Source organism: Calypte anna, chromosome 3 (assembly GCF_003957555.1).
Source record: "Calypte anna isolate BGI_N300 chromosome 3, bCalAnn1_v1.p, whole genome shotgun sequence".
NCBI classification, from domain to species: domain Eukaryota; kingdom Metazoa; phylum Chordata; class Aves; order Apodiformes; family Trochilidae; genus Calypte; species Calypte anna.
In genome coordinates this window covers 7,041,515-7,061,708 of record NC_044246.1, presented here as the reverse complement: position 1 = coordinate 7,061,708, position 20,194 = coordinate 7,041,515, and the positions used below count along the sequence as shown (strand labels likewise).

The window sequence follows — 20,194 nt, the reverse complement described above, 5'->3', positions numbered from 1 at the left end:
AAATACACTAAAGCAACCTCTCAGTTTTATGCCATTATAATTCTTCAAATTCAAAAAGTAACAGGATTTTGCTTGTGAGAAAGCAAACAAGTGCATGACAAAAAGCATTCTGAGCAAGCTGCAAATCAAATGGTTTTAAGTAGAAAAAATATCTGATTGACAGACCTAGAAAATTAGGAAGCAAAATATTGAATTTTGATATTGTGTATTATGATCACCATACCCATTAATAAAGGGTTTAACATTAATTTCTTGTAATATATCTCAATGAATCTTTAAAATATGCTAGAAACTAGTGAAGACATAACAGCACTAACTCTTCAGATGTATTATTTGATTATTTTTATTTTATTATATTGCTAACATTAATTGAAAACTGAAATCTTAAGTGCTTAGTCAAATTCTGGTAACGGAGCCTGCAGACTTTCAAAAAGTTGGATATTAATCAGCTCATTTTGACACTGCAGATACCCAAAATCTGTCAAGTAGGTGTCAATAATGAGGTCTAACAGTCATAGTCATTGATTAGGATTTCAGGTGTAAAAGAACATCAACAAATATCCCCACAGAACTGTATAAGCTACTAATCATCAATCATACTGTCAAGCTGTAGAGCTAAAATTATTTAAATGGCAACCTCAATGTATGCACAATTCCATATTTTCAGAGGTTTGTTTTTTTGCCGTTTGTCCTCCTAGTTAATCACCAAGGTTTTTATCTAAAAACCTTGGTAATAGCAAAATATCTGAGGACTGCATATGAGTGACTAATAAAGTTGGAAATTTAATACAGGGTATGTATAAATATTGCAATCATCTGCCAAAAAAAAATCTTCATTATACTACTGGTCATAAACATCCCAGGTTGCTTTATCAATTAGCATTCCTGCACAAACAGGAGCATTGCCTTACCCACAGATAGACAGCAAACATTCTTCAATAGCATCTCGCTGAGCTTTGGTGAGAGAACAGCCCTTTGAGAGTCTGTACACAGTGTGTAAGAGGGAATCGATGAGGGAAGCATGGTGCTCTGTGCCAGCAAACAGAGGAGCACATCTGGTCAAGAGCGGCAAGACGGCTGTGCAAAGGTAGCGGTTCAGAGCCAAAGCCATATCTGTAGCACTTAAAGCAGCCTATGAATTAAATGGGACAGAAATTAGATTTATCTTATCAGTGTTGTTACAAAGGAAGAGAACTTGTTTGGTTTTCTTTTCAGCATTTTTAAAGAGGGAAATCACCAAAACACCAAATGAAGGTTTGATACCTACTGGAAGCTTCTTTTCCTGCTTCCGAAGTCTCACAGACAGCTTTTGTTTTGTTTTTCACAAATGAGAACAAACACTAGGAGGTTCCATGTGAATATAAGGAAAAGCTTTTTCTCTGTGAGAGTGACAGTACACTAGAACAGGCTGCCCAGTGCTGTTTTGGAGTCTCCTTCACTGAAGGCATTCAAAACCTGCCTTGACACATTCCTGTGTGAGCTGATGACCCTGCTCTGGCATGGAGGTTGGACTCAATCATCTTCCAAGGTCCCTTCCAACCCATAACATTCTGTGATTCTATGAAACACTAGAGGTAGCAATTATAAACCAAACCAATTTTCAAGACTATATTAAAGAATGTCATAGTAATTTAACAGAACACTCCAGAATCAGGTAGCACCAGACAAATCTACATTTACAAAGCTCAGTGTGCTTCTGTGTTATTATCAAGCCCAAATCTCAAGTGAGGAAAAAATCTTCACCTCCTCTTTTGTAAACAGAAAAATATTGATGTGAAAGGTTAAATAGGGAAATCAAAGTCCATATCTTAAGACCATATAAATTCTTTGAAACTAGTATTTCTGGACCAAGCCAGCTAAGAAAAATTAGTTAGAAAAAAAAAAAGACTCACAGAAAAAAAGGCAGCTATTTTAAGTAGAAATCAAAACAAAAATTCAGTGACTTGCAAAACAACAATGTAGACATCACCAAAAAAATGCATGGATGTGAAAACTTTTTGTAGGCCCCTGAAAAGATGCTCTTAATTTGTTCACTTCATTGTTAACTTATCTGATTTTAATTCAATAACACAAGCTCAGAAAGTCTCTTGTGTGCATCCTTCTGAATAATGCTTATTCATTCTTCCTCATGGATTCTCAAAGCACAGCAGTGATGGTCAGCTCAACCACCATTTGAGAAATATGGAAGACAACAATGAAGAAATAAGCAACTGGGTTTCTGAGGGATGAAAAATGCTGCAGAGTTGAATAAAACAACAGAACCAAACCAACGTACTTAACCCTTACCGTATCTAAAGAAGCAGCAGCACGAAGATCTGGCAGAAAGCCAACTTCAAGAAGGTGTAGAAGAAAATCCTGGTCCTCAATTCCATAGACCCTGTCAAGGAACAAAACCATGGCTGCCTTGTGATCTGGGCAAAACCCCGCAGACATGTCAGGTTCCACCACAGTACCATCTAAAAGGAAGAAATAAGACTTCAATGACAGGGATCATCCTTCACCAGCAGACTAGGCAGTCATGCTACTGCTTGTCAGAGTCCCTCCTAATATCTCTGCATCTTCCCCATGGTTTTGTTATGCAAAGGCAACATAATTGCAGCTGACCAAAAAAGAATTCATAAAACAAATTCAAGGCAGATAGGCCTCAAAGTTCATACATGCTTTTCTGTTCATGCTTTGTGTATTAAGGGTTTCTTATCACTTGATATTCTAATATAAGTACCCAGAAGTATCTCTATATGTGAAAAATTAAAAGTACCCTATGATAAATAAATATGATAAGTACCCTATGATAAGTATCTCTATATCTGAAAAAATTCTGAAATATCTAAAAGGAATTAATTGAAATATTTTTAAATTTTGGTCCTTTAGTTTTCAAAACCAAATAAACAAATCTGTATCTACCAAGATATTTCTTATAGATCTACCACTACTTGGAATTTAAATAAAACACAGTTTAGCAGAAGGATTGATCTTTTTATATCTTCTACTGCAATTTGTTGGATATTCTTGTGCTGTAAATCCCTAGAAAATCCAGATTGCACTTGTTTACTAAAAAAGCAGGTTTAATTCATTTCCCTTTAGTACTGATGCTTACATAGCTCCCACTATTGCAATCAATTATACAGAGGCAAAAACCACAGAGAAGTGCATTTGCATGTCTATAACACCTATAACTTCACCACAGCTGCTGAAGAAAAAAATCTTACTTATCTTAGATCTGCTAGAAACAATTGATAGCGTTAGAAAAACAAAAGCTAAGGATTACAGTGTCAAGAAAAGAGACTGTAATTTAAAAAATAAGAAAAATAAAAGTATAAATTTTAAAATTTCTTTTAAAATTTGTAGTACTTTTTCATGATTCAATTTAAATGAATGGGATTTACATCAGTGATTTAAGTGTACAAAGAATTATTGCCTATAGCATGCAGAAAAAATTTTGAAATGTGTTCAAAAAAACATAATTTCTCTTCTAATTCACATTCACAACTTCATTTCTATAGCATTTTTAAATGTTGAGTGAAGTGTGAGTATCAATATGCCTTACAAATTACAAAGCACAAGAGCAGGATGAGAGAAAACAAAAAGGAAAATCATCATCTTACCTTTTGATATGGTTGGCATGTGGAAAGAAATACTAATTACTCCCACCAAATCTTCCAGTGGAATCAGAGATCGCAGAATTGCTCTGATTCTAATAGCTTCCCCTTTACCAGCATGGATCAGCTAAGGCAAAGACAAATAAAAAATTAATGAAGTCTTCTTTTTATCTTGTATATGTGTTCATTTTCTAGAAACTACCTGAATCATAGATACACAAGAATTACTTGCTCTCAAAACCAGATTATAATTAATAATGTAGATTTCATTCAATCTGTATTTATTTGGTGTATTTCGGATGCGAATGTATGAAGTCTAGAATCTAGATAGTTGGTTAATCTAGATTAAAAAACTAAACCAATTTTCTGAGTGGAATGGTACATAAAATAGGTGAAAAAAGCACTAAAACTTATGAGGTAGGGGTGAGGGGAAGCAAATGCAGGTTTTTAGATGAAAAAAACCCAGTTCTTCTGCCCTTGCCAAATAAATGCACTTTCAAGTATCCCAGCTGTTTTAGTTTTGTTTTTAAAAAGGCAATGAGACAGGGGATAATAAGACAATTCTATTTGAAATAAAACAAATATTCATACACTTCACTTTATTATGTGGAAATCTCTCTCAGTTATCAAGTTATAGATATGTGCACAAATCTGTCTGATCTACACTGTTCTAAGTGAATTATGTTGGATGGGGCTTCAAGCAACCTGATCTAGTGGGAGGTGTCCTTGCCTATGGAACTAGAGGATCTTTAAGGTCCCTTCCAACATAAACCCTTTTATCATTCTGTGACTCTGTACATTAAGATCCTATGTGGCAATATAATGGCTTTAATATCTGATGATGTTACTGTGGAAAAGCCAAGCAGTAAACCACTAAACAATCAGTGAAACAACTATGCCTTCCCTTTCCAGTGAATGAAGACAGCAAACTTACATGCATTTCAGGGGCACAACGTCCTAAGAGATCAATCAAAGCAGCATAAAAGGTCATGATTGCATTTCCCATGTGAATAGTGTCATCTTCTTGTTCATCCATTTCACTGGAATTAGTTAAATGTTAAAACAATTAAAAGATGAAAAAAATGCAAGAACTTTTTTACCTTAGCAATAAACAAATCTGTTCATAGATGTAAAAGCTTACACATAGTGGCTTCCTCTTAACTAGTGAACTTTTATCACACTAACAGAATGGAATTTGTCCCTAAAAGAGTGTAGTAACATCTTAACTGTTACCATTTCTTTGCCTCATTTTGCATCAGGTGACTGATTCTCAACTAACTGACAAAGACAAAACAGAATTCTAAAGAGGATTTATTATTTAGAGTTACTTAACAGTACAAAGAAAGCACTATTTGGCAGAAAACAACTCTCTACCTCTGCAGAATCCAATGCAAAATCCAGCTGACAGTTCACAAATTCACAATCATTTTATGACTAAGATTACAAAACAAATAAACACAAATGATGTCAATGTAAGCAATTTCACTGCACCTACAGGGTTTTACTAGATCCATTACTCGGGGAAGGTCCATCTCTTGTTTGATCTTCTGATATCTGTATTGCTTCCTCCATGGCAGCAAGTAGCCCATTGCCTCCTTCACCTCTTAGAGCAGGACCAAAACATTCAGGGCGACGGATGAGCAGCCTGACCACAACATTAGCATTCTCCTCCACACTCTCTCCTACACACAGAACAAACACCAAGACTTAAGATCACCAAAAAGACTCCTTAAATACAATCAGGGAAAGGTACACAAAGGTACAGAATGTATGCGTCAGCAGATAACTTTGTCATCCTATGTAAATTGTTCTGTAATTAAAAGTTGATGACATGACACACAAACATACTCCTCTATTATTGTAATAAAAACTCTAAAATAAAATGTTATTTAATTCAAAATTAAATAAACCCAGAGAATTAAATATGTAATAAAGGATATTTAAAGCATCACTGAAGATATGATTTGTAGTAAAGACTCACAGCCAAGTGAGAGAGCTAATGAGGGGATCAAGGAGACTGCTAAACACTAAAATTGGACTATCTAAATTTTCAACAAAAGATGAGGGTTTTGCTTTACGTCTAGCTTCAGTTATATCATAAAACAGTTTAGGACTCTAGTCTACTTCCAAAGGAGATATAGACTGAAGGTGGATCTAAACAATGGGGTATTGGCTCATAGGACTCTGTATGACTTATGGAATTGTCATCTAAGCTATTTTGTAGCTTGTATAATTCTACTCTTTTGACAAATTGCCACTTACTCTTAGGATAATTTATCAAGTTAGCTTTGTTGTTAGCTTAGTATTGTTATTATTTTCAATGACAAATATATTTGAATATATTCTACTCTACCATTGCAAAAAACAGCAAATCGAAGGAAATCCAAGTATCGCTCTCCTTCAACGGGATTCCATCCAATGTCAGGGTAACCTTTACAGATCAACAAAGGACAACTCTGCAATCCACATCCCGCCAAGTAACGAACCACCTAAAAGCAGGGTGAGATGAAAAAGTGATTTAAGGTGAAAAAGAGAAGTGCAGTTTCAAAGGGAAGCTTCCTCATACATTGTATACAGTGTCCACATTCTATTATACCCCAAAAACCATATTCGGGTGAATCAGAAGAGCAGTCTTTTTCTTAATTCCCTTTCATTCTCTTCCTACTTCTGCCATGAACTGGAAGACCTTACTTATCTCTGTTCCATTATTCCTTCTAAATCACTGTCTTGCTATATGTATCTCATTTTTCTTGCAATCCTGAGTGTTCCAAATGAAATATTTTGCAATATTCCCCGACTACACTCTATCTGTATTTGAAAACACATCTTTTAATATAGCTCACAAGTCTACTCCTTTTGTAAACATTCCTTTTAACTTGCCTTTTTTTTAGCCCTTTCTTTTAAAACACAGAGCAACACTCCCTCTAATTCATACCTTTACTCTCAGTTGTAGTTTTCAGCAGGCACTCTCCTTTCTGAACTGTAAGAACAGTAAACATAGTCCTTAACCAGTTCAGAAAGCTTCTTCTTGCTGACCATTCAGAACAGTAAGTCTGAAAATGTCCTTTTAAACATACGTGGTCCATCTTTTTGTTCAAAGAAAGGATCATCTAACACTTACTACTCCTGACAGATAGTTTCCTACGGAAGTTGAAGAACCTCCAGAACTGGAAGTCTTCAAAACCAAATTGGATAATGTATTCCACTTTCTTACTTTCCATTATAAAGTGTTTTTTAATGTCTATCTTGAATTTGTCTTTCTATTACTCAAGATGATTTTCTCATCCACCATTGAATAATGGTTATTATGGAATAATAACCATTATTCAATTCATTCCTGCAGCAGCAATTTACATATTCTACACAATTATCACATCATCCCTTGAGTTTTTTAGTCTTTACTGTGATTAATTCCAATTGCTTCAATCGTTTCTGAAGCAGGGTTAAGTGTTCAGAAAAAATACAGCTAGCTATAGATAACTATCTCAATTAGGATTCATCTTATATTGTAACAAGTGGTTACAAGGCTTCTAGTAAATCCTGTTGCATTATGGCACCACTGTATGTCACATTCAAGTCAGAACAAAGAAAGATTTTAGCTATGGAATTTTGTGGGTATGGACACCACTATTCTCAAAGTAAGAGCTGCCCTTGAGGGAATTCCTTTTGGTCACACCTGTGGATAATAGCTATAAACTCAATTCAACTATCCAGACCACCAGAGAAAAGAATCTTAGAATGTAAGGCTGGAAGGGACCTCAAGGATCATCTGTTCCAACCCTATTAATATTGTTTACATGACATGTCTCAGCACCCCAATCAAGCTGAGACTTAAACTTTCCCAAGTGGGGGAATCCACCATCTCCCCTAGGAGACCATTCCAGTTAGAATGATTCCAAAGAACAATGAGTTCCTAATAGTCTTTCTCTGAAAGGTACCTAAAACTTCCAAATAATTCTTATAATCTTGGATTGTGATTACTCCAGGAAAAATAACTCTTCCCCTTTCTACAGAAGCAAAAAATGCTTGCTAAAGAAACCACCAACCTTCTCCAGATCAGGCTCCCTTAAAGCTAGGGCAAGTTCATTGTTATCCATCACAGAGGCTGCTGCAACATCTAAAGGAGTGGATCCTCTCATAGAAGGAGAGGCTGTTGAAAGAACATTTAGTTTCAACACCAACTTAAAAATCAACAAATACACAGGTAAGACATTAACAAAATTTATTTTAATAAAATGCTATATTTATCATTAGTTACCACGAGATTATAAGCGTATCATTTTCCCCCCTCACTATATGGTAAGTCATCATGCCCTCATATGAAATTCAACACTGATATAAAATCAGAATGTAATGTAAATACTGAAGCTAGAAACAGCTTTTTTTGAACATCCTTACTCTCATCACTTGGTCTTAAGATCTTGTTCTTTCTGATTTTTCTAACTGATACAACCTCATTTTGAGGAAAATGTAGCAGAGGTTTTGTGCCTAAGACACTGATACTTGATCAGATGCATTGAAATAGAAAATACCTTTAAACTTCAAAATATAAGATTATGTGTTATCTTCTCTAAAAACCAGCAGTCATTATAGCATTAGAAAAAGCTAAGGCTGTCATATTAACACTCTAAATACACCTGATTTGGGCACTTTCTCTCCAAAAGGATTTTTACTTTATGCTTCTGTCTTGCACCCATATATTAACAAGGAATTTGCAATTACTTTTAAAACCTACTGTGATGGTTTTAAATAATTATATATTCTAAATTACAAGTACTAAATTAAATAAAGGATAATTGTTTCTTCTTTATAAAAATTCAGCCTAAAAAAAAAAAGACTAAGAATTTAAGAAAAATTCAAGATTAATTTCTGGGTACGTATAAATGCATACCCAAGCAAATGAGCTATGTCTTTTTCTCACTGACATAGATGTATACTGAACACCTTACACAAGAAAGTGCAGGGGGAATGAGCTTGAGCAGCAAGAAGTAAGCCCTAATGAAAAGCTGCCAACACTTATCTGAGATTGTCTTCATCAAAATCAGGATTTTATCCTGTTCCTCCAAATGCACATCTTAACATCAGCTCTCTCCTAATGTCCAGGTACATACAAAAAAGTGTACACTAAATCACTCAGCTTAATGCTACTGTCAGGGGTTTGTCTGGAGTAGCAATAGAGTTAATGAAAATATTGTTGCACTGGGTAAAGGAGAAATTGCAACATAAATAGAGGGATGCAGAAAAGCACTGGTGGTTTAATACATACATAAATCAGATACAGAAATACATACATAAGGTTTTAATGTTCTGGTTTTGGTTTAGAATAACATGCTACACAACTATTACTTACCAAGGCCAACACTGCTGTTTTCCAGTAAATAGCTAAGATGATCAAACATAGCTTTTTGATTCTGCCTGCTGATGCGGCAAAAATAACAGAGAAAACGACAGCAGTTTGCCACCATCTTTGGGAAAGTGATTTCCTAAGAAGCAAACAAAACCATATTGAAGTTCAAAATCTCAGACAGACATAAAATTTGCATCCAGAAATTTTAGATTAAATTTTAGATTAAAAAATGTAAGAATGTAAATGTTCAGATTCACAGAGTAATGCTGCATTGATTTTTAAAAAGATCTCCCCTTTAAAATCCCATAAGCATAGAAAGAAGCCTTTGCAGTTTTGTTCTTTAAAGAATCTGCAATGATAATGTAAATTATATCTTCCTCCAGAATGGAAGGATAGGTTCTTCTAAAAAATCACACAGTTATTGTGCTAAAGGAAATTCATAAGAGGTTATGGTCTCACTACCTCCAGGGACAGCTCAGGGTAAATCTTTGAACAGCACGATTCTAAACTTTGTCTTTTAGCAGTGAATTGCTTTACCTTGGATTCTCCTCCACCAAGCACATTCACCATCACTTCCATGACAGTTTCATGCATGCCTAAGGCTCTCATGAGATTTGGATGCTGGTAAAATACTTTATTATTCATGATGTCTCTACAGGAAAACAAAATTAAAAATCGGATTGAAATGTTATGGATCAATAGTTTACCTACTGTGCTATTTCCAAAACTGATTTTCTGTGCAATTCTTCACCACCTGAAGTGAAAAATACTTCAGAGACTTTTTCAGTTTTGTATCAATCTAGCCTGATATTCTGTTTGTCTATGTACTTGTGGAAGAGCTTGACCTTTCTTCTCCTCTGTTATAGTTATTTCCTTAATCACCATTTGATTACACCAGAGTAGGCTGGTCTTCTATTTTCATTAGAAATTCCATTACAGATCTAAAAATATATTCTGACAAGACTATGGTCCAAACTGCTTTAATAGTTTAACTTTGGAATTCAACTAATCGATATTTTTGACAAAATATTCTTTCCAGAGTATTTCAACCTTCAGACATTTTGACATCTGCCAAAAAACCAAGAAAAAGCAATTTTAGGCCAAACAGAATATACATCCAGGAATTCTATAAGCATTAGAAACAGAAACTAAATATTAATCTTAGATCATGAGTTAATTCTCAAAAATCTCTTCTCTCCTACACATTTCAGCAGATTCCATTCGAATACTTTTTGAAGCAGCCATGAATATTATAATATGTATATTTATGCCGGCATGTAATGTTCAATAAAAATGTCTGGTTTGAAAACTAATTAATTATTTTAAAACTGTAGCTACTCTTGAAATCACAGAGAACTCATGATAAATGTGAAGACCTGGTCATGTGAGAAAAGGACTAGTGAGTGACTAGAAAGTACTGTTGACAACTGTTCAGATTTCACTCTACATTTTATGGCAATCTTTTTTTTTCCACCCTATAACTCCTGCAAACAGGCAATACAGATTTCACCCTTATAAAACAAGAGACATGAAGGGGACTGTTCCATCACTCTAAAACCTACAAATCTGCAACTGTCCATCATGCCACAGAATGTGCAGTATGACTGACGCTGGTGGCACTGTCAGAGTTTGTGTCTCCCAGCAGGATTAGCTGATCTTTTTACCCCAAAGCCTACAGCCAAGCTTTGTATCAGAGATGACAGCCAACAGGCCCTGCTTCCAGAAGTTATCCATCTACTTTCTCTACTAATGCTTCATGCTGTGGGAAAAGACCACAATGGTATCAATTTGCTTGGTCTGAACTCTTACATGCCTACATCAGCTTTCTTTTGCAGTACAGAAGGTCAAAGCACCACCTGAGGGGTTGGCCAGCAGTATTACACTGCTTCTTTGGAAAGTGCTGCCACTTTGACTATCCTGTTTAACTGTGAATTGCTTTATGAAATGCCACACTTAAGAAAATAACCTGAACAGCAGTTCAGGGCAATCTTAACTCTGTTTCAGTTTTTAAGCAGAAATGAGTGACACTTCCATTTCTCAGATGGAAGAAAGGAATGTTTTCCACTTGCAGCAAAAAAACCCTTGGCATTTCTAAATAGGTGATAGGGTTGAGGTTAGGTTAGAAAAGGTACAAATAGCACAGCTGGGTAACCTACAAGATAAACAAGACTATGACAGATGCTACTAAGTAGTATTATAGGAACAGTGAGAACAATAGCTTAACACTTTCTTCCTTACACCAGACTTTCACATACCACAAAAAACATTATTTAAAATTGAATCCAAGTCACAAGATCTTAGCTTTTAATTTGTAGAAGAAAATGTTGATGAAGGAAAAGAAAGCAGAATATGAAATGAAAATCACTCTGAGGCTGTTTTGTCCCCAGGCACAATAATGTCAGAATCTAGTAACCACTCACTCATTTTAAACTTCATTAATTTAAGTGAAATGTTAAAACTCAAATTTGAAGTACAAATGTGGATATAGAAATACCAGTGTCTCTTGACAGGTGACAGACTTGCCCCTTTGCCAAAGCCTTAGCATAATTACATTGAACATTGCAACAACCAGGGACCTGCTGGCAAGAGAAGGATAATGACAGTATAAAATTATGTATAGGCATGACTTTGACATTTGAGGCCTTTAGTAAGCTCAAAGAAAACAATTTTTGCACAAAAGCTTCTTATCTCCTTGCATTCCTGGCTTTGCTTACATAATGTTATCTGCAGCTGTCATTGCTTTTGCTGATTGGGGGTTTCTAATATATCACAGCTCACCAGACACCTCTAAGATGGTAATATGTCTTTGAAAAAAGTGAGAAAAGAAAAACAAGCTCTTTGTGAGTAGACATGATTGTGTTTTCTTTACTGTTTTCTCCAACTGTACTCTTTCACTATTAATCATATGATCAGGAAAAATAAGATTGGGTGAACTACTTTATAGTTCAAATAGTACCAGCTATACCCAGTGCAATAAAAAGAGGGCATATGCACAAATGTAGGCACAACTCCCTTAGCTGACTGCTGGGTGAAATTTCATGTGTCAAGAGCTACCAGTCACTGCTTCCTGTAAAATGGACCATGTTCTTGATAGCATTCTTCATAGTCATATTATTTAAAATACAGTGATACTTTGTAGTATAAAGCATTCATACATGGTTTTAATTTCTCTCAGGAGCCTTGCAGATGTCAGTTGTTTATCTCCAAAAATGATGCAACAGCTCTATCTTACAGCTGCAGATACAACACAGCTGACATCATTTTCTACATTTACACCCATATGGACCATCCACACTCAAACTTCATGTATAACCTTGGCCGAAACCACACAGCAAGCAACAGATTGCTTTAAATATAAAAAGATGCTACACTCCAGTTACTTACCCTAACCCACGAATCATCAGTTTCTCCTCCTCCTTCCCCATTCTGACACTAAGCAAGGAACGGATTTGGCCAAGGGATGCCAGAAGGTTGATGGTGTCTTCCACAGACACACTGTTGATGGTGTAGGTTTTTGGCAGGGCTTTAACCAGGCCACCAATACCATCATATTGGCGATGCAGCAACACAAACATGGCCCTCACTAACTCTGGGTCTTCTATCACTGATTCCTGGGCCCAGCGTACCATTGTGTCTGAAATCAACTGCTGAAGAGTAGCTGTGAAGAAAATAAACAAATTGCAGAATCACCATTTATAGCTCATCTATATAGCTCACCCAGTAGTGCCTCAGAACCCATTATGCAACATGATTTGAAAGAATACAATTATTAAGAAGTGCCTTCTTACTGATATTTCTTTTGCAGGCTATCAAAGGAAAATAAAATCATGCAACAGAAGCCAAAATTTCTCAAAATCAAAAGTCCCTGTGGGTCTAGCTGTTTTCTTGCTTGCAATGTAGGACCCAAGCAGCTCAGCCATCACAGTACTGAAATGTATGGGTGCTTATTTGCAACTGAAGGGTTACATCGAATTAGTTTGATGTAACATAATGCTGTCTTTCTACTAACTAGAATTAACTTTCTATTAACTAGAATTAAGATTTTTTAGATCTTCAAGCTTACTACAAGAAAAAAAAAGGAAAAGGAAACCATAGGATTCGTCACCATATTCTACTCATATTTATCCCCAACACTGCTTGGTAACTGAAGTAACAGTCATAAATTGCCAAGCAGGAGGCACACTTTTAGGAGGACAAAAATATTTTTACCTAAGGAGCACTAAACTAACCCTAATAACAGGCAGCTTGGAAGCCATCTTGTTTTAAGTACCCTGGGGGAATCATCACGTCTGATAACTTTGGGCACTAACATTAAAGAAACCAGGTTAATAGGCCAGTATGCTTAGGAACTCCGAGTAGTCAGTGATGGAAATCAAGTTTTTTTCCCAAAGTCAGAATATCTAAACTGTGAGCCCAGTAATTCAGTCCTGCTGATAAGGTAGCAGCATAAAAAATTAGGACTTTTGGATGTGTCACCCACCATAATAAAGGCAAAAAATACGAAAACTAAAATCAGCATTGACAACTAAAAAAATTAATAAAAATCTATAATCAATTGGTACCGAGTGCAGAACTTGGGTGCCACTAGCAATGATTCTTGTCAAGATGGAAAGGCAGAAAGTGTCAGAAAAATTACAGAACAATCACAGTGAGCACACCTTGAATTTTAGGTTGAGTGGGGATGCTTCTCTGAAGTACAGCTTTGCAAATTATGGTCTAATTGTAGTCTTCTTTAGTTTGGTAATCTACATGCAAATACTGATTTGAGGCTGCTGCAGCTGATTTTATAAGCAAGTTCTCATAATCAGGAAGTTTGCACTAATTCTACAAAAAGTATGATACATTTTGGAAAAATTATGACTTGAAAAAAGGACAAAGGGCAAAAAAAAAACAGCGGAAGAGATTTTTTCATTGTAACCCACTGGGGAAAAAAAACCCCTGCCTTTCATAAAAATTCCATCTGAGGTTGTTTTGAGTCAGAGCTACCAACTTTAAGATGTACAGATGCTTCACTAAAAATCCACCTTGTTTTTGCTGAAAATATAAGAAAAACTTTCTCTCCTGCTTCTTTTGCCAGTTAGAATTAGAATACAGAAACTGATATAGTTTTGCTTACAGGATGTCTCATCATCATCATCAACTGGCTTCTCAGCCTGCTTCTTCTTCAGATATGTAACTTTCTCCATAAGGTATAGGAGGCGACCCCTGATGGTTAAATCATTGTTTCCATCTGAAGTTCCATCTTCATCTAATTCAATTCCTGAAATGAAAAATATACACTAAATAGTAAAAGAATAAAATTAACTTTGTTGTTCTGCTCTGTTAAATCTACAAATCTTTGTTATTGAATATGCAGTCTGGAACAAGTATTGATCACATGTATACGCAAGGCAAGAAACTGGAGATACATATAATGTAATCTTATTAACTTGTTGTACAGTTTTTTTGCTATCATGCATAAAATATAGATAGTAAATATTTCCCTGTGGTCAACTACCCCAGTTCTCATGTTCCATGCTAAAATTGATATCTGTGTTTTGGACATTTGTAGCCCAGTATTGTAGATATAGTCCCTACTGACACAGTATGGTTGAACTGCTCCTAGTAAAATGTAGGAGATTTTTGAGTAAAACATACCACAGAAGTGAAAGAAATAAAGTTACAGTAAATGTAATTTCTAGTGAACAGTCAGAGAAAAGTAGCCACCTCAACAATATGATGTCTGTTTCATTATCTTCCTATAATAAGCTATAAAAATGTAAAAAAGAAAAAAAAATTAAAAGAGCAGTTCACAAAAACGTACAAGGAAGTTAGAAAGAAAATGCAGCCATGCTCTTGGTATGAGGTGAAAAAGATACAACAGTCAAATTGAAACAGGCAAGGTTCCAAACTGACATAAGGGAAAACAAAAAAATTGCCAGTAGACCTAGAACTGAATAATCTGTTTTGGGGTTTTTTTTTATTGATTCAGGTGAAGAAATCAAAGCCACAGACATTAACAGCTCCTTTTAATTATTAGTCTATTTTAATAAATAAGAAAGTTCTACATACATGTGTAAGAATCAGCAACTAATATTATGTTGTAATGTAGTAACATGGCCAGAGCCAACTTAATACCACACATGGAACTGCAAAGAAGAGCGAATAGGGCAGAGGAACCCCTTGAATAGTAAGTGAGCTACAGTGTTATCCAGTGTATTCAGTGTATGAAGTCCAAAGAAATTCCCACATATATGGGTGAAAAAACCTTCTTTTATGAAGAAAGAAGCTCTATTTCTTCATAGAAAGAAAGAAATACTTTCTTTCTTTCTATGTATTTGTATTTGTAACAGATATGGCGTAATATAGAGACTATTTAGTGTTTCTCATGTAAAGATATTTAGAAAAATTGCTTCTAAATCAAATATAATAAAAACATGAAAACATTCAGTTACAAAGACTTACCACAGTGTGCCATTAGGTCTTCATGGAAATCCAAAAGCTGATCCCGAATTTCTTCAGGGCAAGGGCAATCATTTTTATCATCTTTAAAGTTCAGCAGCATGTTAATCTTAAAGAATATAGAGATAAGACCAATTATACTACTCTCCAAAGAGAAAAACTTTGAAATCAAACAGACCTCTGCCATGCAGAGAGAACAACAGAAATAAGTTATCCACTGTAAGTTGTACCTGCTCCTGAGGTGGGGATCGAAATTCTTTTGTTTTTCTTGCTGTGAGGGCAGCAGACATGTTCAAGGCCTGCATCACTTCATTGTAGCGGAAGCGTTGATTCTCTTGAAGCTTGGCCACAAAATCATCTGAAAATGCTACAATGGCCTCTATTCGGTGTCGTACTTGGCAGTCACACAGGTACTGAAGTAGATGGCACATCTGAGAAAACAGTATCATAGAGAAAAAGAGGAGTTAGTGAGTGAAGAAGCATCTTTTGTGTATTATGCAAATAAGGAGAGATTCCTTACAGCAGCAATTACTATCAAATAAAGTGACTGAAATCTTTAGTGCTGTTGTTTACTATGTGTGAAGTAATCCTACACCAGGAATATCTGGCATCTGGGAGAGATTTATATGCCTCAGACATATAAAAGGTAAGATTTTTACTAAAGCTTTAAGAGAATGGATTTGCTTCTTGCCTTTAGGTATTTTCATTTCTCTGTAGAAATGAAGAGTCCTGAATTCCCTGTTAATGTCATTGAGAAAGAAATTCTATTTAATGAAACAACAGTTGTTTGATCTAGGGTGAACAAGTTCATGTTGGCAGGAAGACATTACATCTTGTATCATTTAAGGAAATTACTTTTCAATTTAACGAGCATAAGAATGCTTCATCCTTGAAAGAGAAATTACCAAGTGAAGAAAGGATCTGTGAAGAAATGGGAACAACCATTATCACACCAGTACTGTTACCTGTAATTTAACAGGTTCTGGAAGTTTCATCTGAAGGAGTCCTTCTTTTGGCACCTGCTCCCCTTTGGTTTCTTCCTCTCCTTCTTCTGACTTGAGCTCATCCGAACTCAGCTCTTTCTCTGAGAAACCAATTTCATCCTCCTGGCTCATTGCTTCTTTGAAAACCCGGGGCTCAATCAACTGCAAGATGTGCTTCAGATCCCCATTGTGGAAGACTCCCATAATTAGAAGGGTATAAAAAAGCTTGATGAGAGGGACAAACAGAAATTCTGTAGAACCTCCAACTGGATCTCTGACATGGAGGCTGCCCTCCTGAACAGCCTCAGTCAGCATCTCTATGGTTTTCGCCTTTAAGATGTCCAGGGGAAATTCAGGACTGAACTGAAAGCATTCACTGCTAATGCTCACAAAACTTGGTGAAGAGAACTGCATTCTTGGCCTTAATGAAGTGCTAAGTCCTATTCCAGGGAGGCCATGTTTTTTGTTTTCACCAGGAAACAAAGTAATGCTCTTAGTCTCATCTGTCATCGGAACTATAAACTCATTATTCATCATTAACCTGGCAGTTGCATAGGTATTGAGATGGATGTCAATGAGTAAGTCATAATATCCTGTACGTAATAATCCTGGCATGTATTTATTCTCAATAGCATACAGGAGCTGAGATTCATCCACATGGCTACACATAGCATGGGCCACTCGGTTGTTGCCTAAAGCACAAACAGCTGAATATAATCGGAGGGTATGGTAGTGAAATTTCAGCAACTCTTCTTGTTCTGTCAGCTCTAAAATATCAATTGTTCTGCAGAGAAAAAAAAAAAATACAGTAAATTCCATTTCACAGCAAACGGTAACTTGCATGAAGGAGTTCAAAATTCTCCTGATGGATAACACTGGCACAATATAAATTCTAGGGAGGGACTTCTTCCACTTTTCAACTTTAATGTAAGAAAGAGTCAGCCTAATAATCAAGAACCAAGCTCCAACAGGAATCTATTCAAGTCACTCCTGAAGTACAACTTAAATTATTCTAAGTGAGGAAAGATCAGTATTATTTACCTAACACAGGATACTTCAAAAAGAAGGCTTTAAAACTAGCATACATTAAGATATCTGTACCACTTATTGTTTTGATGTGGGGTTGCAAGATTACAACAGTTCATTTACAGAGGGTTCAGGTATGGGGTTGTTTGTTTAGAATTCTTACCTAGTTTTTAAAATTATTTTCAGTTTTGGCTCTGGCAAAATGCTGAAACATTTCAGTAACAAGAAAATCACGAAGTTCAATTTTTGCAATTGTTTAAACTAAATTTAGGGAAAATTAATTAAATTGTTCACAAATCTTAAAAAATCTCTACAAAGCCAGATCTTTGCCTATCTTATGGATTACCTTTAATAGTTTATAAATGAATTTCCTTGCATTTTCATTCAAAATCTAAGTGTAGTATTAAAGAGTTTGGAGAGGAAACACAACAAAAGAAAGCAGATTTTAAAACACTGAAAAACAGTTAATTTTTACATTAGCTAAAGCAAACCACACTTCCTTGTGCTATAAACACAGGTAAGATCTTGGGCTTTTTTTAGAAACATTTTATTACATGTCTAGCTTCATAATCCCAACCTAGCTCTGATTAACTTCAACAAAAATCAACCTGTTTTCCTCAGGAATATGTAGGGCCATGAACTGCAGAGGATTCAGGCACTGTATCATCCAGCCTTGACGTTCACTAATCCGGGAGACATCAACCTTCAGGAAGTGATTGGGCACTCGACTCCAAAGCACATGAGTCAGAAATTGGACATGGAGACGTGGAGGACATTGAGAGACTGGGTTTTTGTGTTCACTTTTGAATAAACCAGCAGATAATGGCATTACATTCTGGAAAACGCCAACAGAAGTGAAAATCAGTTTCAACATCTTTACCAAACAATGTCTATATGATACTTTCCAAGAAAAAAATTAAAATATACTGTATGATACATTGCAACAGGAAATTAACATTTTCAGCAGTTTGTAAAAACAGCTGGGAACTGCTGGCAGATTAGCCGTAAGACATCATTGTCCATAAATTTATTTTTTTTTTAAACAGTTTAACTTGAAATAGAAAATTAAATAGAATGTGTGATAATTTTCTTGAACCATAGGTCTGAACTCCCCTCCGATTTCTTAGACATTCATATATCCAAAGTAAAGAACTAAATTTCAGTTCAAATTTCTTGACTATAATATGTAAATGTTCTCTAAATCTATTTTAAAAACCCAATCTACTCCACAGATAAACCAGTCAGCCATGCTCTGTGAAGAAGAGATTTGTCTTCCTGAACTCAGTGATTTTGTTTCATCATGAAGGACGAGATTTAGAAAATTTAACAGGACTTTGCAATAGCCTCTTCCAGTTCCACTCAGTTACAACACTTACCCAATATCCTGTATTTTAAATACAAGAAGTATTTAAAACTGAGTTAAGAATAAAAATGGCTATCATGCCAACATTTGGAATCATAGAAATGTGCCCAATATACATTGCAGTCAACAAATCACACAAAAAAAAATTAAATTGATATATTAGTCCTAAACGTGCACAAAACCAAGCATTATTTACCTTTATTCTTCCCAATTCAAACTGGAAAACATTGGGGCTTGTAGCTTGAGCAAATACAGCAGGAAATAACTTTGTACTTGGTTCAACCTAAATCAAAGATGCACAAATATATAACCACTGCTGAGAGCAAAACACAATTGCATATTGAAAAAACAAACAACAACCAAAACTAATATCTTTCCTGAGAGCTAAAAAGTGCAAGCCTTTGAATAAAATGCCAGGGAAGCCAAATAGGAGGAGGAAAAAATCAATGTGACAATTACAGTGTCAATTACGCTTTCTTCCAATCTTGTTTCTAATAAGATGCATAGTGAGGACTTGGTTTTGCTCCTTCAAACTGGAAGACTTCACCAAAATAACACTCACCTGATAGTATGTGCCCAGTTCCTTGCCATTAGCTGTGAAGGTCAGCAGGCCACTGGCAGCATCAATCAAGCACCCAATCTCCAGACCGTTATTATTACGTCCTTGCCCAGGGCTCATGCTCTCTCCTGCGCACACCATATAGCAGTTGCTGCGTTTTATACTGAATGTCAAAAGACAAATTTATTTATGGATAGTGTGTAAAGTTCATGGAGTGGACTAAGAACAACTTTGTACGGCTGCAAACAACAGGGCCTCGTGGCTGCAAACAGCAGATGCCACCATAGTCAATGCCAAAATTTAATGAAACCTAGATTTTGTAATTGAAAAAATGAAAACTGAAGATGACAAAGATACAAACGAGCCCAAAGCTTTTGTAAAATTGCAGGAAACAAATGACACTTAAAGTCAAGCATAACACAGTTTCTGATCTGGGTCACAAGCTGCTGTTGTGTTAATTTTGGTCTGCTCAAATCCAAAAGTTCTAAAAATACTACTAGGTATTTATTTTATTTATAATATATTATTATTTATTATTATATATATTATTTATTATATATCTTTATTTTTATAGATAAATATTTATATATTTATCGATATATAATTTATTTCTATAAATTTATATATATATTTATAGATATTTATCGATTTATATATTTTTTCTTATATTTTTTTTTTACTTTACTTTATTTACTTTTACTTTTTTTTTTTTTGTACCAATTCAGAAATGAATATTTACAGGATTAAGGTCTGAAAAAACACAGAAAAAACCCCCAACACTCTGCTATGTGACTTTTCAGTGTCTATTGATTTAAGTAAATCATTACTCCACTGTTTCTTCATAAGCATGAGGAAAGCATAATTTGCACTTTTCTT

At 35.3% G+C, this 20,194-nt stretch overlaps 1 protein-coding gene across 1 annotated transcript in view; it reads right to left on the bottom strand.

The window, feature by feature from the left end:
* The window catches only part of RYR2 (ryanodine receptor 2), a 339,366-nt gene that overhangs the window by 98,890 nt on the left and 220,282 nt on the right, over window positions 1-20,194 (bottom strand). The window contains exons 34-50 of the mRNA XM_030446731.1: window positions 19,322-19,481; window positions 18,956-19,042; window positions 18,005-18,231; window positions 16,353-17,154; window positions 15,618-15,818; window positions 15,391-15,496; window positions 14,063-14,206; window positions 12,331-12,604; window positions 9,484-9,598; window positions 8,950-9,082; window positions 7,646-7,749; window positions 5,953-6,088; window positions 5,095-5,281; window positions 4,534-4,639; window positions 3,606-3,726; window positions 2,287-2,456; window positions 912-1,132 (exon numbers count right to left, since the gene is read on the bottom strand). Of these exons, the coding sequence (XP_030302591.1) occupies window positions 912-1,132; window positions 2,287-2,456; window positions 3,606-3,726; window positions 4,534-4,639; window positions 5,095-5,281; window positions 5,953-6,088; window positions 7,646-7,749; window positions 8,950-9,082; window positions 9,484-9,598; window positions 12,331-12,604; window positions 14,063-14,206; window positions 15,391-15,496; window positions 15,618-15,818; window positions 16,353-17,154; window positions 18,005-18,231; window positions 18,956-19,042; window positions 19,322-19,481 (3,294 nt within the window). The remainder of the gene's footprint in view (window positions 1-911; window positions 1,133-2,286; window positions 2,457-3,605; window positions 3,727-4,533; window positions 4,640-5,094; window positions 5,282-5,952; window positions 6,089-7,645; window positions 7,750-8,949; window positions 9,083-9,483; window positions 9,599-12,330; window positions 12,605-14,062; window positions 14,207-15,390; window positions 15,497-15,617; window positions 15,819-16,352; window positions 17,155-18,004; window positions 18,232-18,955; window positions 19,043-19,321; window positions 19,482-20,194) is intronic.